Source organism: Schistocerca cancellata, chromosome 8, assembly GCF_023864275.1.
Source record: "Schistocerca cancellata isolate TAMUIC-IGC-003103 chromosome 8, iqSchCanc2.1, whole genome shotgun sequence".
Classification (NCBI taxonomy): Eukaryota; Metazoa; Arthropoda; class Insecta; order Orthoptera; family Acrididae; genus Schistocerca; species Schistocerca cancellata.
Window position 1 is genome coordinate 24033330 of NC_064633.1, and position 26159 is coordinate 24059488.

Below are 26159 nucleotides of genomic sequence, written 5' to 3' on the forward strand. Positions count from 1 at the left end.
GGGAAGGGAGTGAGACAGGGTTGTAGCCTCTCCCCGATGTTATTCAATCTGTATATTGAGCAAGCAGTAAAGGAAACAAAAGAAAAATTCGGAGTAGGTATTAAAATCCATGGAGAAGAAATAAAAACCTTGAGGTTTGCCGATGACATTGTAATTCTGTCAGAGACAGCAAAGGACCTGGAAGAGCAGTTGAACGGAATGGACAGTGTCTTGAAAGGAGGATATAAGATGAACATCAACAAAAGCAAAACGAGGATAATGGAATGTAGTGGAATTAAGTCGGGTGATGCTGAGGGAATTAGATTAGGAAATGAGACACTTAAAGTAGTAAAGGAGTTTTGCTATTTGGGGAGCAAAATAACTGATGATGGTCGAAGTAGAGAGGATATAAAATGTAGACTGGCAATGGCAAGGAAAGCGCTTCTGAAGAAGAGAAATTTGTTAACATCGATTGTAGATTTAAGTGTCAGGAAGTCATTTCTGAATATTTGTATGGAGTGTAGCCATGTATGGGAGTGAAACATGGACGGTAAATAGTTTGGACAAGAAGAGAATAGAAGCTTTCGAAATGTGGTGCTACAGAAGAATGCTGAAGATTAGATGGGTAGATCACATAACTAATGAGGAAGTATTGAATAGGATTGGGGAAAAGAGAAGTTTGTGGCACAACTTGACGAGAAGAAGGGATCGGTTGGTAGGACATGTTCTGAGGCATCAAGGGATCACCAATTTAATATTGGAGGGCAGCGTGGAGGGTAAAAATCGTAGGGGGAGACCAAGAGTTGAATACACTAAGCAGATTCAGAAGGATGTAGGTTGCAGTAGGTACTGGGAGATGAAGAAGCTTGCACAGGATAGAGTAGCATGGAGAGCTGCATCAAACCAGTCTCAGGACTGAAGACCACAACAACAACATTGCTTATTTGTTTAGCGAACCGAGTATGAAGGCTTGCTAGACACTACACTATACACAAAATCCGTGAGCTGTGGTGGATTTAAACTCATGCACAGTGAAACTGTTTGAATTGTTAGTTTGTGGTAAGGGAATGTTACAAGCTGCAGCAATACACATCAAACATTTATTTCACACATTTTGAGTACATCAAACATCAAATATCAAGAATTTCCGAAAGGAATTTCGTTGAATCTATACACAGAGAGGAAACAGGACAATTTTCATTATGATTAAATAAGAAATCATTTTGAAAGTTAAAGTATGTAACACCGACGAGATTCTGATCTCAACAAGCAATTCTTTTCTTTGCCAATTATACAACACTATTTCTGCATTAAACTGACACAAGATATTCTCACGTCGTCCAGTTTTATTGAGCAACAATCAACGTTCCAGAGAAGAAAGATAGTACCTTTAACTTACAATAGAATATGGATGCAAATGTAACGAACTATGAAAATACTAAATAAATATTAGGACGAGTAGGGAAAATGTAAGACATTGCGTTCTCTTATATAGTGAGTTACAGATGGTTACATTTGTAACATATATTTACTGAAACACCAACTTTATGACACATTGATTTACATGCAGGTGAATAACATTTTGTTTTTCGATACATACTACAACACAGATTGGGTCTGCTACTGGATTTGTAACTATGAAAGTGAAACAACTCCTGCTTCTCGTCACATATTTATGCAATAAAAGACTCACGGAATAGGTTTCGGTAGGGAGCTGTACGAACAGTGATCTTTCTGTTTGCACTGTTTGACGCAGGGAATGACGGTAGGAGGGCAACATCTCTTGAATTTCGCTTGTATTCCGATATAATGATATTGGGCAAAAGGAAGATGAATGTCTGTCCTCATCACAACTTCAAAAAATTACTGTTTTCTGTTTAAAACATGTGCGTTAAATGTGAGCAAAATACTAATGTCGAGTGGTCGAATAATTTATGTATTTATCGTGATAAAAAGGAAGATAAAAGTTTCAAGTAATAACAGAGAGCCATAAGGCATCATATTATTTAAGAATGAAACGCAAAGTGACCATTTTGTATTAAATCCAAGAAGCGGACAGCTCAGAATTCTGAACAGCGTCATAACAACAAAAAAGGTCCGTCTGCGTTTGATAAACTGATAACCTCCGTTACACACGAAACTGTTTGAACGTTCACAACAGTATGGGCCAAACAGAGCTTTGTCAGCGCCACTGCGGTTTAAAACTGAAGATAGGCAACGCGTAGGCTGAACAGGTAATGAGCGGATTTCGAATGATAGCAGGCGTCTATCAGAATAGAGTAGCTTTCACTAAATTACGCTGTAATCTTGAGGAAAAAAGTAGCTGACTTTGGGAAAGCGTAAGACAGGTTTACGTATTTAACACAATGCCCAAGCTAACTAAGTTTATCCCTTTTAATTTCTTTAGCGGAATATGTACTTGATTTGAAATTCCTCGTTCACATATGGGAAATTGAAATGATGGCAGAGTTTAGCTGCTAGTCACGATTAGAGCGTCAACGGCAAAGTAAGAGAGAACCTGTTTGTGGCGCTACTCCAGACAATTTGATGTCTTTAAGTAGTTCTGACGGAGAAATGCGTGGGTAATGTTGTTAATTGCGTACTACTTTTCTTGAAAAATGTATGGGAACTGAACACGAACTGTCGTTTCACAGGCAGTTTAATAATTGCTCGTAATCAACGGCAGTAAACGAGTTGGCCGTTTCACGGCCGCGCAGCCTCACTGCAACGGAGGTCGTTTGAGGCCACAACGATACTTCTGGAGTATAACACTTTGCCGCTTTAAATAAACATAAAAATCTTCTGAGCTACTAGACCGCGTCATTTTCCACGCTTACTTTTTCTGCGAGTCGATGAAACGATCCCACTGACGCGATATTCTTCAGGAATCTTCATCCTTATGAGGGGCTCCTGAAGAGGAACCCAACAATGTGACTGAAACGTTGAGTTGCTGACGATTGTTTCTTATCGAGATTTATAGAAATCATCGCAGATTTAAATGTTGTCGATTCAACTAAATGCGTAAACTGTAACCGTCACGTATAAAAAGGCGAAAGCGAATTAAAAGCAATGTTTGCTTGGCAGAACCCTTGGAAGGTGCCATAAATCTGTTGATGAGACAACCCGCACTTCACTTGTCCGTCTTCTTCTGGAACACTGCCACGTGGTATGGGTTTCTGTATGGTAAGACTGACGAAGGACGCTCAAAAAGTTCATCAAAGACTGGCATCTCGTTTTGCATTATCGTGAAATGGGGGAGAGAGTGTCACGTATTCCATAAGCGAGCTCGGGTAGCAATAGCTGAAACAAAGGCGACATCTTTTCGCGGATTTCGACCACCAACTCCCTCCTGCGATGGAAAAATGACTATTGTATAAAATGATAGGTTGAGATGTTCATTTTTCTCAGGTGCTGTTCAAGAGTGGAATGTTATAATCATGTATATATTAACGTAGATCCTTCTTTAACTCGGATGTAGTGCACAACCAATGGCTGCAGATATTTGGTAGATTAGTTACACTCTAGGACAGAAAAAATGACGCGCCTTCAAAGAATTATCCGAATGGGATGAAAATCGATAGACGTGTGTACATGTACAGACAAATAAATGGTTACAATTTCAAAAATATTGGATGATTTATTCAAGAAAAAGAGCTTCATAAATTGTGTAAGTAGGTAAGGCTTTGGTCCACCTCTGGCACTTACACAAACAGTTATTCACCAGAGTTATCCAGCTCTGTCAATAAGACTTGTTGGATGTCCTCCGGAGGTATATTGTGCGACATTCTGTCAAACTGGCATGTTGGATCGTCAAAATCCCGAGTTGGTTGGAAGGTCCTGCCGTAGTGCACCAAACGTTCTCAACTGAGGAAAGATCCGGCGATCGTGCTGGCCAGGGTAGGGTCTGTCAAGCACGAAGAAATGCAGTATAAACACTTGCCGTGCTTGACCAAGGATCATCTTGCTCAGAAGTAAGCCTGGGATGGCTTACCATGAAGGGCAACAAAACGGGACGTAGAATACCGTCGACGTACGGCTGTGCTGCGAGAATACCGCCTATGACAGCCCACGGGGTCCTGCTGTGTAGAGGCATAGCACCCCTGGTCATCACTTCTGGTTGTCAGGCATTATGGCGGGCAACAGTCAGGTTGGTATTCCACTGCTCTTCGGTGTACCTCCAGACACGTCGTCGGCGTGAAACATCGTTAACTGGAGTAGAATTGTCTTCAGTTCTGCTTCGAAGTGAGGCCCGATGGTCAGCGAAGACGTTTCTCGAGACGCACTGGACAGGAGTGGGATACCAACATGACTGTTGGCCACCATACGGCTCGACCAGGAATGATGGTCTGGGGTGCGATTTCTTTTCATAGCAGCTCCCCTTTGGTTGTCATCCGTTGCACCCTAACAGCACAGTGGTACGTCGACGATATTCTACGCTACGTTCTCCTTCATGGCAAGCCATCCTGGACTTACATTTCAGCAAGATAATGCCCGCCCGAACGCGGCGATAGTTTCTTCGTGCTTGACCCTGCCTTGGCCAGCAAGGTCGCCGGAAGTGTCCCCAATTGAGAACTCCTGGAGCGTTATAGGCAGGACTCACCAACCAGCACGGGATTTTGACGATCCAAAGCGCCGATTGGACAGAACTTGGCACGATATCGCTCAGGAGGACGTCCAACATCCCTGTCATTCAATGCCAAGCCCAATAACTGCTTGAGTAAGTGCCAGGATTGACTTTCTCAATTTGTGAAACCCTCTCTCTTCAATAAATCATCCAACTTTTTTCTGAAATTGTAATCTTTTGTTTGTCTGTTCAGCTACTTCGCATCTACCGATTTCCATCCCATTTGGATAATTCCTTCGTGGTGGGTCTTTTAGTTTTTTTTAGAGTATCTAACAATGTCCAGTCGGCGCAATGAAGAATCTAATGTACACTTATTCAGCTCTCAAGCTGTTGCTTAGAGAGGAACAGTAATAATACAGAGAACAAGAGCTCTTACGGTAAGTACTTTTTTTTACGTATCAATTTGTGGTGTGATAAATACATGATTCGAAGCAGTCGTTTGCTCCATCTCATACAGAATTTTGGGAGTGCAGTGTTCCTGGCTGCCGCTTGTCTCGACTTCCGCGGAAGACCAGCCGAGGCGTCTACAGGCGCCTGCTGTATTCCGCAGTCACTGCGAGCAGATAACAGGCGGCAGCCCGTCCCCGGAAAGGTGCAGGCTGCTCGACGATTAGATGTCGTCCAGATCCCACTCGTCCTGCTGCAGCTTGTCCATCAGCTGCTCAACCCTGTCGTAGACGAGGTACGGAACGTCCTTGGCCAGCAGAAAGTCCAGGTGGTTGAAAGACAGCAGCGGCACCAGCTCGCTAAATACCACGTTGGGCAGCTTCAGTGAGAATTCTTCAACGTCCTGCAACGGTAAACAGTATCGTGGTGAGACGGAATATTTTTTGCGTGTTTATTTATTTATCTATTTCTGTAATATTTGTGCCTTGTCTTAATTTTGTAAATTTTATGTACATAAATGATGTACATACACTACTGGCCATTAAAATTGCTACACCACGAAGATGACGTGGTACAGACGCGAAATTTAACCGACAGGAAGAAGATGCTCTGATATGCAAATGATTAGCTTTTCAGAGCATTCACACAAGGTTGGCGCCGGTGGCGACACCTACAACGTGCTGAGATGAGGAAAGTTTCCAACCGATTTCTCATACACAAACAGCAGTTCACCGGCGTTGCCTGATGAAACGTTGTTGTGATGCCTCGTGTGAGGAGGAGAAATGCGTACCATCACGTTTCCGACTTTGATAAAGGTCGGATTGTAGCCTATCGCGATTGCGGTTTATCGTATCGCGACATTGCTGTTCGCGTTGGTCGAGATCCAATGACTGTTAGCAGAATATGGAATCGGTGGGTTCAGGAGGGTGATACGGAACGCCGTATTGGATCCCAACGGCCTCGTATCACTAGCAGTCGAGATGACAGGCCTCTTATCCGCATGGCTGTAACGGATCGTGCAGCCACGTCTCGATCCCTGAGTCAACAGATGGGGACGTTTGCAAGGCAACAACCACCTGCACGAACAGCTCGACGACGTTTGCAGCAGCATGGACTATCAGCTCGGAGACCATCGCTGCGGTTACCCTTGACGCTGCAACACAGACAGGAGCGCTTGCGATAGTGTACTCAACGATGAACCTGGGTGCACGAATGGCAAAACGTCATTTTTTCGGATGAATCCAGGTTCTGTTTACAGCATCATGATGGTCGCATTCGTGTTTGGCGACATCACGGTGTACGCACATTGGAAGCGTGTATTCGTCATCGCCATACTGGCGTATCATCCGGCATGATGGTATGGGGTGCCATTGGTTACACGTCTCGGTCACCTCTTGTACGCATTGACGGCACTTTCAACAGTGGACGTTACATTTCAGATGTGTTACGACCCATGGCTCTACCCTTCATTCGATCCCTGCGAAACCCTACATTTCAGCAGAATAATGCACGATCGCATGTTGCAGGTTCTGTACGGGCGTTTCTGGATACAGAAAATATTCGACTGCTCCCCTGGCCAACACATTCTCCAGATCTCTCACCAATTGAAAACGTCTGGTCAATGGTGGCCGAGCAACTGGCTCGTCTCAATACGCCAGTCACTACTCTTAATAAACTGTGGTATCGTGGTGAAGCTGCTTGGGCAGCTGTACCTGTACACGCCATCCAAGCTCTGTTTGACTCAATGCCCAGGCGTATCAACGCCGTTATTATGGCCAGAGGTGGTTGTTGTGGGTACTGATTTCTCAGGATCTATGCACCCAAAGTGCGTGAAAATGTAATCACATGTCAGTTCTAGTATAATATATTTGTCCAATGAATACGCGTTTATCATCTGCATTTCTTCTTGGTGTAGCAATTTTAATGGCCACTAGTGTAAAAAGAAAAAATATAGCAAAACAGTTGGGTGATAGGGCTTTGCTATCAATGTACAGTAGCATTGGCTGCGATAACTCATATCATTTCCGATGGACAAATGCTACAAGCACTCGCTTGGTAGTTGACAAGAAATATCAGCCGTGATGGTTACACATCGGGGAAGCAATTCAAAATACGCCACAACGTCACTGTTCCACCAGATGCATAACATTATCTTTTGTGGGTGTGCACGGGTCTTTCTATGGGGAGTTGCTGCTTTGTTTGGGCTCAGCCATTCCTTTCTTTTCCTTATGTTAGCATAAAGACACCATTTTTCGTCACCAGCAACGATACAGGATAGGAATGGTCGGTGTTGTTCATGAGTTCATTGATGACGAGCAGGCAAAGATGCACATATGGAAATCTGCTGATTTTTGTGATTTTGCATTTTATTCATTGCGAGCATACGCCGCACGCTGGTGGAATGATCACACTTCATCACATGTGCCAGTTCTCGAGTACAATGACGTCGATCAATGTGGATTAATATGTTTAAATGATTTATTTAAACCCCGAACGTCTTCCTGAACGTAGAGTGTCATTTATGTCAAAACGATCCTCCTTAAAACGTGAAAACCATTTTCTTGCTGTGCTTTGTGGAATGGTATTATCCCCATAACGGCGTAAATGTTTCTGGTTGCCTCCGCTGCTGTCTTCCCTCTTTTGAATACAAACATCAGAATATGTCGGAAATGTTCCGATTTCTCCATTTGGCACTCGATTTTCTAGCGTCCACAGCTCCACTTACTATCTACAAACGACAAAACGCCAATATCTAAAATCAGGAAGCAACAGTGAGCTACACATAAAAAATGACTATCGATAAACAAACCCGTAGCAGCAGGAATACCAACTTGACGAACAAAAGCGCTACGATCTTATGCACCAACCAATACAATCTCCACAATGTTATTAACGTACTACAGATTTTGATAGTAAAATAACTGCGAAATACGAACTGCAAAATCTTCTACGGTACAGGTCATATGTAAAAACAGCAACTAATGAATAAATAAACCATCGTAATCACGAACAGTCTAATTAAAGAGCTTTCCCTTGTGCTCCCATCTAGTGACATCTGTCGGTACTATCTCCATGACATGCTTTCACGACTGTAATTCTGGTATACGTTAGAGATCAGAGCAGGAGATTTTTTGAAATGGAACGTTTAACTGTGGCAATCGTCCCCAGTACCAACAGATCACCATCGTTGGTACAGCTCTCTACATATCGTATTTTTCTTCGTTGTGAGAAGCCCAGCAACATGTGGTATTAACTACTGGCTGAAATACAAGTAAAGTTTTTAAACAGCATATTAGTTGCCATCTTAATCTCTTCCACCACACCCACACATGCATTACGATGCAAAAGGTACTCATTAACCAACACCTGAGCTTATTGCTAAGATTTTACCTTTGTCAAAAATTATAATGGCTGCACCAGCAGCTACTGCAAGCAAACCGTGTTACTTGAACAACGACATAACATTCGTGCTTGTCAAGGTGCATGCTCATGTGTTGAGAAGAGACTTGCACCACCATTCATGCCTTTTCTTGCATGTGAGGTAAACTCAGGCACGTGGCCGCTAGACGCAAAACACACAACTGTAATGCAACTTACGGGCACTGTCCAAGTCAATAAACAGTGGTACACTAATATACCACGAAAATTAATTCCTTACTAATGCGAGCAGTGCATGTCTTTCCCTCTCTCCTTTTTTTTTTTTTAAATTAGTTTCTATCGTCTCATATACTCTGAATCAGACTTTCAGTTCGTGTCAGGCCCGGTACCCTATGGTAATTAACACTAGTCCTGGAATAGGCTTCACATTCTTACGAGGATAAGGTCAGACTATTCTACAGTTAATAGCGAAAACTGACACAGATGAAGGTATTTGAGAATAGAAGCAAGAACGTCCTCCTGAACGAGGACATATTACATATGTCACTATGATATATTATTCCATTTAGTACAGATGTACGCTGTAAGACAAGGAAAAAAATAAAAAAACCGACACACCATGAAGGGCTCAACCGAATGGAACGGAAATCAGTACATGAGATGTACATGCACTGAAAAACAAATGATTACAGTTTCAGAAAAATTGTATGTTTTATTGAAGTGAAAGAACTTAACAAATTGAGCAAGTCAGTAATACCTTGGTCCACTTCCGGCCATTATGCAGGCAGTTATTCGGCCTGTTATTGATTGATAGAGTTGTTGGATGCCCTCTTAAGATACATCATGCCAAATACTGTCCGATCGGATCATCAGGCCATCAAAATCGCGAGATGGTTGGAGCGACCTGCCCATAATGGTCCAAACGTTCTCAATTAGGGAGAGATCTGGTGACCATACCGGCCAACGTAGGGTTTGGCAAGCGCGAAGACAAGCAGTGGAAACTTCTGCCGTGCGCAAGCGGGCATTATCTTGTTGAAATATAAGTTCAGGGTAGCTTTACCATGAAGGACAACAAAACGGGACTTAGAATATCGTCGACGTACCGTTGTAAGGGTACCGCGTATGACAACCAAAGGCGTTCTTCTGTGAAATCTTCTGTGAAATAAACTGCCACCTCAGACCATCATTCCTGGTTGTCAAGCCGCATAGCGGGCGAGAGTCAAGTTGGTATCCCACTGCTGACGTGTCCAGACATGTCTTTGCTAGTCATCGGGTCTCAATTAGGAGCGGGAGTCATTACTGAAGACAACTACTCCAGTCAATGAGGTCTCAAGCCAAATGTGCCTGACATCACTGCAACCGGCCTTGATGGTGTACAGAGGTCAATGGTAGTCGGGACAAGTGGCGCCCCTGTCTGTGAGCCGCCTATTAATGGTCCCTGTGGTCACTGAACACCAGAAGCACATCGCGTCGATGATAATGATGAACTCGGGCCTCTCTGACGATTGCTCGATCCTCATGCCCTGTCGCATATGTAGATCGTCCACTTCCTTTTAGACGATGTATTTGGCCATGGTTCAAATGGCTCTGAGCACTATGGGACTTAACATCGGAGCTCATCAGTCCCCTAGAACTTAGAACTGCTTAAACCTAACTAACCTAAGGACATCACACACATCCGTGCCCGAGGCAGGCTTCGAACCTGCGACCGTTACGGTCGCGCGGTTCCAGACTGTAGCGCCTAGAACCGCTCGGCCACCCCGGCCGGCTCTGCTTATATTGTTCACGTACCAGTCTGCGAGGGATAGTTGGTGTCAACCGAGTACACGGAATGAAATTCACAAAGATATTATGCCCTGGTATCGACATGTCCCCTATTTACTATCTTTGTCAGCTGCGCGGTGAAATTGCGCTGCAGAGTCACACATTCATGCATCGGCCGCCAAAGTTTACAATTTTGCATTTCCCGTCGATACCTGAATGTATATTAATTTGCATAACTCCTTCGTGTTGCGATGGTTTGTTTTTGTCTTAGAGTGACCTGAAATGTACACTTTTCGATCAAGTCCCCATCTCATTGGCCTCTAATAAGTTGCCGTTGCGCGCTGCAGTTTGCCAATACCTGGCCACGGTCGCGAATGAGGAGCTCCGTAAGCCGCCAGTCGTGCCAGCAGCTTAGGTAATTCTCGACGTTAGCTCTCACCTTATTCGAGCGTAATAAATGAATACCATTCTCAAAATCCTCCATGTGGTTTCTAGTTTGTCCTGTTAGAGCTGAACCACGAATTATTCGCTCTCTATCTTGTATATTAGAGGTAACTTTCCTACCATTTTCTCGAGCAAGCTATAGCTTTTTCTCGAGATCTCCACTCTCTGTGGTTGGCATTAATGACACATTTCTTAAACGAACACCCCGGCATTTGGTTCTTTTAGTGTTTATTTAAGTACAACACAAGTTTCTGCATTAATGCGGCCGGCTGGAGTGGCCGAGCGGTTCTAGGCGCTACAGTCTCGAACCGCGCGACCGCTAAGGTTGCAGGTTCGAATCCTGCCTCGGGCATGGATGTGTGTGATGTCCTTAGGTTAGTTAGATTTAAGTAGTTCTAAGTTCTAGGGGACTGATGACCTCAGATGTTAAGTCCCATAGTGCTCAGAGCCATTTGAACCATTTTGCATTAATGCGACCTTCAAGTACTTGATTTTATGTCTTTAACATACATTTCAGGACACTTAACATGCTGTCGAGCTTAGAGTTGGCCGTAAATTAAGAAAAACATTGGCTCCCCCACGAAATACCAGATGTAACATCACCACACTGCAACAGACTAGAAAAATAATAGTGGGAGCGCGTCATATTTAGTAAAAACAGGCTTACTTTGGTAAATAAAAGATGATATGTCCTTAAAACGTTATAATAGTGCAAGCAAAGATTTTGATTTCACTCTCATTACGTTTTAAGGGCATGTGCTCTTCTTTTATTTACCAACGTAAGTCTGTTTTTATTAAATGTGATGTGCTCCCACGATTATTTAGTGATCTGTTATAAGATGGCGATTTTACATCTGTAATTTTGTGCGGAGCCAATATTTTTCTTAATTTGTGCTTGATAACATGTTAAGGGAGTAGGACGTCAAATGGGCCGACATGGAGCAGGAGAGGCACGACAGGACGTTTTAGTTTCCACTGCCTGTACTTTTGCAAATAAAGTCATAAAAATTTGTCAGCTTGACCAGGAAGGATTCAGGGCTCACACTCACAGCAGCGGAAGTTCAAAAACGTAAGTATTGCACTTACTAATGGCTGCATTTGCTGCTACAGCTACCTTTTTCTTCATAAGTACGAGAGATTCTTCGATGAATTTTGCACAGCATACAAACCATACTGACAGGTGTATAAAACTCTTGAATTTATTTAATTTTTGAAAAAATAAATGAGCTCTTACATTTAAAACTTCATGTTTAGAAGAAACCCAAATTTTATAGTTAATTATCTCAATTTTTACCATAGTTTTTAATAAATGTGGAAAATTCTACAGTTTCATACACCTGTAAGCTGTGCAAAATTCATAGAATAATCTCCCTTACTTATGAAGAAGGGTGTATCTGTAGCAACATATGCAGCCAATAGTAAGTGAAAAAAATGATGAAATTTCACATTTAAAAACATTATTTTTTTATGTTTTTGAACTTCAACCGCTATGAGTGTGAACCCTGAATCCTTCCTGGTCATGTTGACAAAGTTTTATGAATTTATTTGTAAAAACATGTAGACAGTGGAGACTAAAATATCCTGTGGTGTCTCTCTTGTTCCAAGTCGACCCGTTGGACGTGCTACGCCCCTTAAGTGTCCTGAAACGCATGTTAAAGACATAAAATCATATACCTGAAAAGGCATAAAAGGTCGAAACCTGGGTTGTACTTAGATAAGCAATAAAAGCCAAATGGCAGTGCGTTCCTTTAAAAATTATTGTACGTCTGTTTCTCAGCAACTAGCAGAGTTTGTTGTTACATGCGCACCCCTATTACTGAAGAAGCTGTTGAGCATGTTGTGATTTGCCGCGCGGGTTAGCGGCTCGGTCAGGGGCGCCTTGCCCCCCCGTCGGAGGTTCGAGTCCTCCCTCGGGCATGTATGTATGTGTGTGTGTGTGTGTGTGTGTTGTCCTTAGCGTAAGATAGTTTAAGTTAGATTAAGTAATGTGTAAACTTAGGGACCGATGAACTCAGCAGTTGGGTCCCATAGGAATCTACCACCACCATGTTGCGATTTAGATTTCTGTTGCTTGCGCTGACCAAAACTTGAAAAAAAAGTACGAGTAGAAAAGATTTGTTCTAGATGGTCGTTTCTTTCTAGTATTTCCCGCTCTGTTACGTCCTTATCTGTACATTTCCTGTAAAAATCAGTTTCTGTAAGATATTGCGTTTTCTTCAACGTATTTACTTATTCTGGTAAAACAAGCAGCGGCACACAGCCCACAAAACAAACTTGTATACAGGCGTGTGCTTTCCGATAGCTTCATTCTGTTGATAAGGCGCGTTTTCTGTCACACTTCCACCTTTGCTGAACCGTATCTGATCGCCCCAGATAGCGTTATCTGGGAGAAACTGGAGCACACGGCAGTTGTCCACCCCATGGAGCTGTACAACTGTCAGCGAACGTAACGAGCGGACTGCCCATCCTCCTGCTGATCACTGAGTGTTTCATCAAATGCTTAACTACAGCTGTTAAATGAACACACTACCCTACGCATCAAGATTCATGACCAACATTATCTTCTGGTTACAGCCAGACTACTTATTAATGGCACACTGGTCAAAACAGTCAGGGGATCAAGCAGGATATTGTGTTAAATATTGAGGCGAATATTGTTTAGGACACAGTTTAGAGTAAAACTTCTCTGTATTACCACAGAAAGAGAAAATAAGTCGTTCTACTCACATTTCACACGGCAGGTGACAATTATTGAACTATATGAAATAAAATCGTCATAGCTTTTAAGTGGTTTGCGTTAGGACGTTCAAACTGCACGGTTGCCCACGGGGTATGCTGGGAATTAGTACGGTTTGGTGTAGCGACGAAGCCCACTTTCATTTCGATTGGTTCGTCAATAAGCAAAATCGACGCATTTGGGGGACTGAGAATCCGCATTTCGCTATCGCGAAGTCTCTTCATCCTCTGCGGGTCACTGTATGGTGTGCAATGTCCAGTCACGGAATAATCGGTGCGATATTTCTTGATGGCACAGTGACCACCGAACGGTACGTGAGGCTTTTGAAACGTGATTTAATCCCTATTATCCAAAGTACCCTGACTTGGACAAGATGTGGTTCATGCGGGGTGGTGCTCCACCCCTTCGAAGCAGGAGAGTGATGTCCTGCAGGGGCACTTTGGGGACCCCATTCCGGCTCTGAGGTACCCTAAGTCATCGGCATGGGCCTCGACTGGCCGCCTATTCTCCCGGTCTGAACATATGTGACTCATTTTTGTGGAGCCGTATTAAAGACAAGGTGTATAGCAACAGACCCAAAACCTTTGCTGGGCTGAAAACAGCCATTCAGAAGGTCATCGACAGCATCGATGTTCCAAAACTTGAGAGGATTTTTTATTTTTATTTATTTATTTATTTATTTATTGTTCCGTGGGACCACATTAAGGAGAAGTCTCCATGGTCATGGAACGAGTCAATACATGAAATTATAACACGATTGTAGAAACAGATAAAATGAAATATAAGAAACATATTCAGGCGACACGTCATTAGTTTAAATAAAGAAAATCAAGAATGTAACACTGGAATTTGCTTAATTTTTTAGCTCTTCCAGGAGCTCCTCCACAGAATAGAAGGAGTGAGCCATGAGGAAACTCTTCAGTTTAGACTTAAAAGCGTTTGGGCTACTGCTAAGATTTTTGAGTTCTTGTGGTAGCTTATTGAAAATGGATGCAGCAGAATACTGCACTCCTTTCTGCACAAGAGTCAAGGAAGTGCATTCCACATGCACATTTGATTCTGCCTAGTATTAACTGAGTGAAAGCTGCTAACTCTTGGGAATAAGCTAATATTGCTAATAGCAAACGACATTAAAGAAAATATATACTGTGAGGGCAATGTCAGAATTCCCAGACTATTGAATAGGGGGTCGACAAGAGGTTCTCGAACTTACACCACACATAGCTCGAACAGCCCGTTTTTGAGCCAAAAATACCCTTTTTGAATCAGAAGAATTACCCCAAAAAATAATACCATATGACATAAGCGTATGAAAATATGCGAAGTAGACTACTTTTCGTGTTGAAATGTCACTTATTTCAGATACTGTTCTAACGGTAAATAAAGCGGCATTTAGTTTCTGAACAAGATCCTGAACATGGGCTTTCCACAACAGCTTACAATCTATCCGTACGCCTAGGAACTTGAACTGTTCCGTCTCGCTTATAACATGCCCATTCTGTCTGATTAAAATATCAGTTCTTGTTGAATTGTGAGTTAGAAACTGTAAAAACTGAGTCTTCCTGTGATTTAGCATCAAATTATTTTCCACAAGCCACGAACTTATTTCATGAACTACATTATTTGATACTGTTTCAATATTACACACAAGATCCTTCACTACCAAGCTGGTGTCATCAGCAAACAGAAATATTTTTGAATCACCTGTAATACTAGAAGGCATATCATTTATATAAATAAGAAACAGCAGTGGCCCCAGCACCCCAGGATAATGCAGAATTTCGCTATTCGTCTGCGCCACGTCACCGCCAAGTATGGTAGGCATACCGAACATGTCATAAACTAAATCTGAAAATCTATAGTGACGTTTACATGTTGAATAAAGTGCGTACACGCTGTAGTTTGTAACTAATTTACGTTTTTTTTTCATGTAGTTCAATAATTATCGCCCTGTACATGACATCACTGTTAGCCAGTGCTAGACTTGTATTGGTACGTGGTGAAATACCTGTAGTGTACCACATTCTTTAACACTATAAGCCGCGGAAGATCAAGATCGTAGCGCTTGGATTAAGAAAAACGATCTATATGTCGAAGAATCAATGACGGAAATGAAATGAAGGTTCAAGAATGGGATTAAAATTCATAGTGGAAGAATATCATTAATAAGATTCACTGATAACATTGCTTTCCTAAATAAAGGTGAAGAAGAATGACAGGAGCTGTTGAATCGAAGAACGTTCTAATGAGTACAGAATATGAATCGAGAGTAAATGGTTCAATGGCTCTGAGCACTATGGGAATTAACATCTGAGGTCAGCAGTCCCCTAGACTTAGAACTACTTAAACCTAACTAACCAGTCCGCAGCTCGTGGTCGTACGGTAGCGTTCTCGTTTCCCGCGCCCGGGTTCCCGGGTTCGATTCCCGGCGGCGTCAGAGATTTTCTCTCCCTCGTGATGACTGGGTGTTGTCCTTAGGTTAGTTAGGTTTAAGTAGTTCTAAGTTCTAGGGGACTGATGACCATAGATGTTAAGTCCCATAGTTCTCAGAGCCATTTGAACCATTTGAGCCTAACTAACCTAAGGACACCACACACTTCCATGCCCGAGGCAGAATTCGAACCTGTGACCATAGCAGCAGCGCGGTTGCGAACAGAAGCGCCTAGAACCACCCGGCCACAGCGGTCGGCAAACCGAAGGAAGACGAAAGTAATACAGAGGAGCAGAGCACTAGGGAGGAGAAAAAGAGACCCAAGAAACGACAAAAGAAAAATGCTGCAAACAGCCCACCACGTTGCAAAAAGCTGCAACACTGAAGACTTTGTAGAAGATACTGAAAATAGCTTTGACGAATGGGATGAAGATGAATGTGTGGGGTGTGGTGAAATCTATTACGATGGTCACATAACTGTTGTTCATCATTTGCTAATAAGTGTAATAGCTGTGGTAGGAGAAAAATATCCTAAGGTTTGCACAAAATCTACAAATCAATGAAAATCCAGTGTTCGCTTACTATTTACAAAAAACTGATAAAATTGTTTTGGTCTGAAGTGTCTTACTGTATTCATTATTACATATTCCAATAAAAATATGTGATTTACATTCACTCTTTTCTTCATGTGTAGCAATTATTCATGTGGTCCATCTCTCCCACTACACTGGTCCATCTCACCCATGCACCTACAGGTGAGATGGACCGCTGATGTATATTTTTATTTCGTTGTGTGACTTGCACTTTGAGTGGGAGGGCCTCAATAATGTACTGTATATAAGTTTATATGACAATCTATAGGAAAATGGCAGAAGTAAAAAAAAAAAAATTAAAAACCGGTGAATTTTGCCCTGAAGAAAAAAAGTGGTCCAACTCTCCCTGAGTTACCCTTGCTAGTGCCAAACTGGGACCTCGTTCCAAGAGTGTACTAACGCCAGTGTACGTGGACTACGGCTGCTGATCAGTCATCACGTTTTACAGTGAAATGAATACCCTTAGCTGCATACAGGCGTTGATGTAAGTCAACGGGGACAGTTGAAAATGTGTGCCCCGAGCGGGCTCGAACCCGGGATCTCCTGCTTACATGGCAAACGCTCTACACATCTGAGCCGCCGAGGACACAGAGGATAGTGCGACTGCAGGGATTTATCTCTGGCACGCCCCCCGTGAAACCCACATTCACAACTTATTATCCGGCACTATATTCATAGTGCCCCTGCCCATCATACTCATTACTCGCGGCATTGCCGCCGATTCCCGTAAGAGTTCGGGCACTGTTTATGCATCCGCACAGAAGATGGTCAAATGGCCGGTGAGCCGTAACTACTCGTATATATACAGGGTGTTACAAAAAGGTACGGCCAAACTTTCAGGAAACATTCCTCACAAACAAATAAAGAAAAGATGTTATGTGGACATGTGTCCGGAAACGCTTAATTTCCATGTTAGAGCTCATTTTAGTTTCGTCAGTATGTACTGTACTTCCTCGATTCACCGCCAGTTGGCCCAATTGAAGGAAGGTGATGTTGACTTCGGTGCTTGTGTTGACATGAGGCTCATTGCTCTACAGTACTAGCATCAAGCACATCAGTACGTAGCATCAACAGGTTAGTGTTAATCACGAACGTGGTTTTGCAGTCAGTGCAATGTTTACAAATGCGGAGGTGGCAGATGCCCATTTGATGTATGGATTAGCACGGGGCAATAGCCGTGGCGCGGTACGTTTGTATCGAGACAGATTTCCGGAACGAAGGTGTCCCGACAGGAAGGCGTTAGAAGCAATTGATCAGCGTCTTAGGGAGCACGGAACATTCCAGCCTATGACTCGCGACTGGGGAAGACCTAGAACGACGAGGACACCTGCAATAGACGAGGCAATTCTTCGTGCAGTTGACGATAACCCTAATGTCAGCGTCAGAGAAGTTGCTGCTGTACAAGGTAACGTTGACCACGTCACTGTATGGAGAGTGCTACGAGAGAACCAGTTGTTTCCGTACCATGTACAGCGTGTGCAGGCACTATCAGCAGCTGATTGGCCTCCACGGGTGCACTTCGGGGATTAATTCATCCAACAATGTGTCAATCCTCATTTCAGTGCAAATGTTCTCTTTTCGGATGAGGCTTCATTCCAACGTGATCAAATTGTAAATTTTCACAATCAACATGTATGGGCTGACGAGAATCCGCACGCAATTGTGCATCACGTCATCAACACAGATTTTCTGTGAACGTTTGGGCAGGCATTGTTGGTGATGTCTTGATTGGGACCCTTGTTCTTCCACCTACGCTCAATGGAGGACGTTATCATGATTTCATACGGGATACTCTACCTGTGCTGCTAGAACATGTGCCATTACAAGTACGACACAACATGTGGTTCATGCACGATGGAGCCCCTGCACATTTCAGTCGAAGTGTTCGTACGCTTCTCAACAACAGATTCGGTGACCAATGGATTGGTAGAGGCTGACCAATTCCATGGCCTCCACGCTCTCTTGACCTCAACCCTCCTGACGGAGGGTGGATGCATGTATCCTCGCGAACGGAGGGCATTTTGAACATTTCCTGTAACAAAGTGTTTGAAGTCACGCTGGTACGTTCTGTTGCTGTGTGTTTCCATTCCATGATGAATGTGATTTGAAGAGAAGTAATAAAATGAGCTCTAACATGGAAAGTAAGCGTTTCCGGACACATGTCCACATAACGTATTTTCTTTCTTTGTGCGTGAGGATTGTTTCCTGAAAGTTTGGACGTACCTTTTTTTACACCCTGTATATGAAGATGTGTTTGTTTACATCAGGTTTATTGTTATGATGAACGAAGTATAAACAGTAGTGTTAACTCTTCTCAGTGCATAACCGATAGCGCCGAAAGACACTCAGCAGAGATGGCGGACACAGAGGGCTCACAAGAATTTCAGCTACATTACCGATACTAAGAAATTCTGACTGCTGAAAATATACTGCACAAGTCAGCACAGCTGCAGTGAGACACAAACATACCTGCCAAGTAGATCTCTCCATTGACTTGTGAATACACATTTGATTAACAGTGTAAACGAATATCTTACGATATAAGTATTGCCGCACAGGGTAGCTGCGCGGTCAGGGCGTCTTGTCACGGTCCACGAGCCGCCCCCCCCCCCCCCCCTCATGTCGAGGTTCGAGTCCTCCCTCGGGCATGGGTGTGTGTGTGTCGTCCTTAGCGTAAGCTAGTTTAAGTTAGATTAAGTAGTGTGTAGGCTTAGGGACCGATGACCGCAGCAGTTTGTTCCCATAGGACCTTACCACAAACTTATGAAAATGTTTGCAACAAGTATTCTTCCTCAAGAAGTGAAAATGCAGAGGGAGAACATCACTGCTTGAACGTGGACTGAATGAACATAGGGAAAGTAACAGACACGGACGAATTATTCTTGACAGGGAAGTCCATTGTGTGCGTCTTTATCACTCTCTCGACATCGTGGTAGTGAAGACAAATCGTCGTGGAATTGCGGAAGTTTCGATGTCAATGGCGAAGAAGGAAATTATTAGAACCTGAACATGGAATAAATTAACACAGAACAGATGCAGCAGGTTACTTAGCCTATAACGCCAGGTACAAGGGCTATCAGGAGACTATTGATTCTAGCTGAAAATCAAAATACAGCGAATGACCAACATACCGCAGATTCGGACGTAAAGGATTTAAACTAGAAACTTTGTTCTAGCCTTAAAATGCAACAGTATTAATTCAGCTGCTGAATCAGGACGTCATTTGAGAATTCAAGGCTCTTTATTGCCGTGAATTTTCCATTTCCAGATCGGCTTGAAACATAAACTTCACGTAGAAAATTTCATTTAACTTATACTCCCAAACACGAGGTGAGTGGAAAAACAAAACCTACAAACATATCAGAGATCATGGTACCGTGAAATTAAGAATAACCACTGGAAAGCTTACGTTTGAGAACATCGGGAACTTCTCATAAACCTCGTGCGCTACAACACAATCTGGCACAACCAATTCCAACAGAGCAGTAGTGTTAAATTAAATATGAGCGTCGAACTACATAAACACGAGTCATACAAGCAATAGAATATAACTGGTAAGAACAAAGTTATGACCTACAGAATACCATAGAAACAGACAGTTTGTAACGTAGAACATCGCTGATTCAACTGCCAATACAGCTGTCAAATGACGCCATTATGAAACAAACTTTCAGAATTAGTGGGGATATAAGACGAACACCAACAAAAGCAAAATGAGGATAATGGAATGCAGTCGAATCAAATCCGGTGATGCTGAGGGAATTAGATTAGCAAATGAGACACTTAAAGTAATAGATGTGTTTTGCTATTTGGTTAGCAAAATAACTGAGGATGGTCGAAGTAGACAGGATATAAAATGTAGACTAGCGGTGGCAAGGAAAGCGTTTCTCAAGAAGAGCAATTTGTTAACACCGAATATAGACTTCAGTATCAGGAATTATTTTATGAAAATACTTGTATGGAGTGTAGCCATGTATGGATGTGAAACATGGACGATAAATAGTTTAGACAAGAAGAGAATAGAAGCTTTTGAAATGTGGTGCTACAGAAGAATGCTGAAGATTAGCATGTAACTAATGACGAGGTACTTAATAGAATTGGGGAGAAGAGGAATTTGTGGCACAACTGACTAGAAGAAGGGATCGGTTGGTAGGACACGTTCTCAGGCATCAAGGGATCACCAATTTAGCCCTGGAGGGAAGCATGTAAGGTAAAAATCGTGGAGCGAGACCAAGAGATGAATACACTAAGCAGACTCAGAAGGATGTAAGTTGCAGTAGTTACATGGAGATGAACAGACTTGCAGAGGATAGAGCAGCATGGAGAGCTGCATAAAACCAGTCTTTGGACTGAAGACCACAACACAATTAGACAGCTTCAGAAATAACTGCTCCAGCTAAGGTTTAAGATCTACTACAGCTCCACTAACATCAAAAGAGCAAACTTACACAGTAGGTACAGCGATATCAAGACAAACTGATGTACATAGCGAAGCATAATACTGTTCCATAACATTTTAAATTATCTAATTAAAAATCTGAAATGTTGTACCAAACTATGTATTTCCGCAGATGACCTAAAATGGCAATCACGCCTAAAAAAGGCTATTATAATAAAAATACATAAAAAGTTTTGCATCACTCCAGTTCCCAGAACTCTTGACGATAGACGTTGACTGTGGATATTGTATCACAGACACAGTCCCTTTGATTGTTCAGAGATGTCACTAAATCCGCCCAGAGATGTAAACAACCATGCACGAGCAGCGCCTATTAGACGGAGGGGGTCCGACAGTTCCAGTCATTCCACAAGGAAGGAGATACACGGCTCATGTTGTCTGTAGTTCAACCATGCCTAGACGGTCAATACCGCGGTTCGATCGCATCCACATTGTTACGTTGTGCCAGGAAGGGCTCTCAACAAGGTCCAGGCGTCTCGGAGTGAACCAAAGTGATGTTGTTCGGACATGGAGGAGATACAGAGAGATAGGAACTGTCGATGACATGCCTCGCTCAGGCCGCCCAAGGCCGCAGTGGATGACGGCTACCTACGAATTATGGCTCGGAGGAACCCTGCCAGCAACGCCACCATGTTGAATAATGCTTTTCGTACAACCACAGGACATCGTGCTATGACCCAAACTGTGCGCAGTAGGCTGCATGATGATGATGCACAACTTCACTCCCGACGTTCATGGTGAGGCCCATCTTTGCTACCACGACACCATGCAGCGCAGTACAGATCAGCTCAACGATATGCCGAATGGACCGCTCAGGATTGGCATCACGTTCTCTTCACCGATGAGTGTCGCATATGCCTTCAACCAGACAATCATCGGAGACGTGTTTGGAAGCAACCCGGTCAGGTTGAACGCCTTAGACACACTGTCGAGCGAGTGTAGCAAGGTGGAGGTTCCCTGCCGTTTTGGGGTGGCATTATATGGGGCCGAGTTAAGCCGCTGGTGGTCATGGAAGGCGCCGTAACGGCTGTACAATACGTGAATGCAATCCTTCGATCGATAGTGCAACGATATCGGCAGCATATTGGCGAGGCATTCGTTTTCATGGACGACAATTCGCGCCCCCAACGTGCACATCTTGTGAATGATTTCCTTCGGGATAACGCCATCGCTTGACTAGAGTGGCAAGCATGTTCTTCCGACATGAACCCTATCTAACATGCCTGGGATGGACTGAAAAGGGCTGTTTTGGACGACGTGACCCACCAACCACTCTGAGGGATCTCCGCCGAATCGTCGTTGAGGAGTGGGACAATCTGGACCAGCAGTGCCTTGATGAACTTGTAGATAGTATGCCACGACGAATACAGGCATGCATTAATGCAAGAGGACATACTACTGGATATTAGAGGTACCAGTGTGTACAGCAATCTGGACCACCACCTCTGAAGGTCTCGCTGTATGTTGGCACAACATGCAATGTGTGGCTTTCATGAGTAATAAAAGGGTTGGAAATGATGTTTACGTTGAACTCTATTCCAATTTTCGCTATGGGTTCCGGAACTCTCGGAACCGAGGCGATGCAAATTTTTTTTTGAAGTGTATGTAATCGGATACAGCAACAACTTGATCTCATAACGTAATATATAATAATCTTCTTTTGCTCCATAGTACTGAGCTCACTGGTCCATACTACCTCCTCGTAAAACCTGGAAAGCAAAGAGCTTGCAGTAGAAGAGATCCGCTTCACCATATCGAGGATAAAGCATTGCTCGTATCTCTTGAGGTATGCATTTTCGAGCCCACGTGTACTGAGGCCTTTTTGCTTCTAGTATAATGTATTTTCATCCGTATACGTTTACCACGTTGATTATGGTACATCCTGTATACCGCAGTGCAGTACAGCATTATATTTGAAAGTACTGCAGTGTTATTATTTACTCGCTGTTTGAATGCAGTCCATCTAACCGCTGCATTCGGTAAATTTTTTAACTGTTTTATTTTTTTCTTTATATTTAATTACTGAGCTGTATGTAAATCAGTATAGCATTGCATTATGAGGGTTTCCAAACTTTCTCTGCGCTATTTATCAGTCCACTGCACTCTCTCGATACAGTGTGTGTCGCTGCAATGCAAACGCGTCCCCCGACACTCGCATTGTATAGCCTAGAACTTGTACTGTCTGGGGGAAAAAAAAAAAAGAAACGCGTTGTCTCGCTAGAAGTACAGCATTGGATGAATGGCGTTAAGGGACAAAATTTTCCTGGTACTTCACAGAAATTCTGTGCGCACACTTCCTTGTTTATACTACAATGCATGAAATACCACGAAATGTACCGAGCGAGGTGGCGCAGTGGTTAGCACACTGGACTCGCATTCGGGAGGACGACGGTTCAATCCCGTCTCCGGCCATCCTGATTTAGGTTTTCCGTGATTTCCCTAAATCGCTTCAGGCAAATGCCGGGATGGTTCCTTTGAAAGGGCACGGCCGATTTCCTTCCCCATTCTTCCCTCACCCGAGCTTGCGCTCCGTCTCTAATGACCTCGTTGTCGATGGGACGTTAAACACTAATCTCCTCCTCCTCCCCCCCCCCCTCCACCACGAAATGTAAGTGCTATACATGTACATCCTCTACATCTAAATGTGTATGCAGTAGCGTGCTGGAAGAGCATTCTTCTGAGAAAAACTCACACTGAAAAGTGAGCCCCATTGGACTCTCTGCAGACGCCAACTCTCGCCGAGAACGAGAAACTCTTTCGCCAGCCATTGTCTATACGATGCGTGCGAACAGGAGCCTGGGTACGTATTGTACAGTCTCTCGCTTTGTTTACTGTGGGAATGCGTTCCCAACTGCGAGCCGTAGACAAGAGAACAGCAGAAGCCCGCGTCGCGTGATGGCGCATTTACATTCATGTAGTTCACGTTAAGTCAGAACAGAACGCATTCTTCAGGTTCAGTTTTGTGCGGTATGTATAGCGCATCATCTCAAGCTGTTTAAGCGTGAGATGCCGTGAATGAAGCGAAAAATTATTCCAATTGGCATTAACGGGTGCTCCTCACTCTTTGGCCTAAAAAACAAAAACAACAGTGGCGCGTTCTTAGGAAAAAATTGTTTGTACTCCTTTAATTTTGAGAAACAACAAAGACTTATTGAAAACCTTTCTTTGTGTTCCTTCAGCGTCGAGATTTAGACTCATATTTGGAGTCGTACTGTGGTAGATGACACTAATCCATATAATAATAAAAAACGAACACCTGGAAAATGAACTGAGATATTGGTTAAAGCACTGGACTCACATCCAGGAGAGGGTACAAATGTCTGCACGCCCTTCTGCGTTTTCCGGAAATCTAGGCAAAGTGAGTGGCATCGGTGGCTTTCGAGAGGACACAGCCACTTCCTTCTCCATCCTCGTCCAATCCGAGTTTTTGCCCTGTTGCCAATGACTGGACGTTAAAACCTGATACATTCTTCGTTCTTTCCCGAAGTTTATTGCAAACGCAGCGAAAATCAAATCTGAGAAAAGACTGAGAGGTTGCGCAATAGATATGACATTGTTTCGCCCTCAGGGAAAGGGGGCTTTCAACTCCCTGTTAACTATTATAAGTTCCCTGATGCTTTTGTTGTAGGTTGGCAGGAGAGCCAACACCGTGATTTTAGAGGAAGCCGAAAGGCACGCGTTTTAGTTCACGCAGGCTGGCGTGAGGTCTGGAACAGGACAAGGAAATTAGATAAAAAACGGACGTAGCTGGTGGAATACTTAACTTTAATCCATTAATGATGAGCGTCGCTCTTGACTGTACATGATTCAGTATGGTTGCTAGGTTGTAGCAAATGACGTAGCTGAAGGCTATGCTAACTATCGTCTCGACAACAGTGAACCATCGCTAGCAAAGTCGGTTGTACAACTGGGCGAGTGCTAGGAAGTCTCTCTAGACCTGCCGCGTGGCGGCGCTCGGTCTGCAATCACTGATAGTGGCGACACGCGGGTCCGACGTATACTAACGGACCGCGGCCGATTTAAAGCCTACCACCTAGCAAGTGTGGTGTCTGGCGGTGACACCACAGCTTTTCTAAATAATTTCATGCAAGAATGGGGATATTTCTTTTTACTAAGCTACGGTCAATTTTCTACCAGAAACTCCATTGCATTCTGCTCTATAAAGATAGAATTGTAAGAAAAATTCGGTCCTCAATATCTTTATATCTTTCAGATGTCTGCAGTGCAACTGGCAACTTATTTTGAAGCGAAGTATAAATAATTTTTTTTATTTTTTGTGTCGTAATTGGAAATCATTTTTGCAGAAATTGGAATAGCATGAAGGAATCATAACAAACTAACAAAAAGTACTCTGCATAATATAGGTCGCTAACTCAGCGAGGTGGTTGTGCCGAATGATCATGGTGGAAGGAAATTTCAGCAATGTATGTGAAGCGTCTCACAGTAGCGAAGATCAACAAGTGCTCGTGACTTACTTTAGAGATCATGTTTATTGGACATATTTCATTTTTTTTTTGTCCCTACTACTACCTCCATTGTTATCAACTCATTTTCGACCTTCTCCCTAGAAGACATGTGAAAAGTCCTTATGTTCACCTTCAAAGTCCCTAAGCTCGCAAAAAATTCTAGACTGAAAAAACAACTAATCACCTATTGGGTAGTAACATTACCCCGTTATTAACAATTTTGACACTGAACGGCCACTGTTCTCAAACAAAATTATCCACAGTCTTATTTGGAAAGGTTACCTGAGGGACCCTGGTTTCGGTCGTCGCATGGAGGCCCAATCGGAGCACTTCGCGTTGATTGCCATCTATACACGATTGTTGATAGCGTAAGCGTTTCGTCAACTTAGGCCATGTTTCTTCTAGTATTGCAACAACTTTAGTTTAATTTACGTTCTTGTCTACAAATAAGTACCTCATTTGCAAATGATTGTCTCATAATGCACATTCCCGAATGTATTGACTTCCGTGCCAAATTTAGAGGCAACAGCACATCGGTACGAGGAGCGTTAAGCAATAAACACACCAGTATTTCCCCCGTCACTTACCCTCTCCAGACAGCGACGCCCGTTACTTACCCTGTCCAGACAGCGACTAAAATACTTTCCTTCTGCGCCTAGTTTCGTCTCTGAGACAGGCCCTTATGGCCAACTTTCGGTATACAATGGTGGCAAATGTATACAACGTTAAAAATTATATGGTCTGGCAAATTTTCTTTTTATATTTCTTTTTTTTTAAATTTTCTTTCTTGGACAAAAAGTCACTACGTCTTACAGAGGGATTAGAAATCCATCCACTCATTTTGGAAAAAAAGTCTAAAGCTCCTCTCCACAGGGACACGTCCCAAAGTTTAGCAAC

The 26159-nt window shown here is 43.2% G+C and overlaps 1 protein-coding gene across 1 annotated transcript in view; it reads right to left on the minus strand.

Moving 5' to 3' along the window:
- Nucleotides 1-1065: 1065 nt before the first annotated feature.
- Nucleotides 1066-26159, minus strand: part of LOC126094494 (lipase 3-like) — a 199917-nt gene continuing 174823 nt past the window's right edge. The window contains exon 8 of the mRNA XM_049908903.1: nucleotides 1066-5393. Within this exon, the coding sequence (XP_049764860.1) occupies nucleotides 5214-5393 (180 nt within the window). The 3' untranslated portion in view covers nucleotides 1066-5213. The remainder of the gene's footprint in view (nucleotides 5394-26159) is intronic.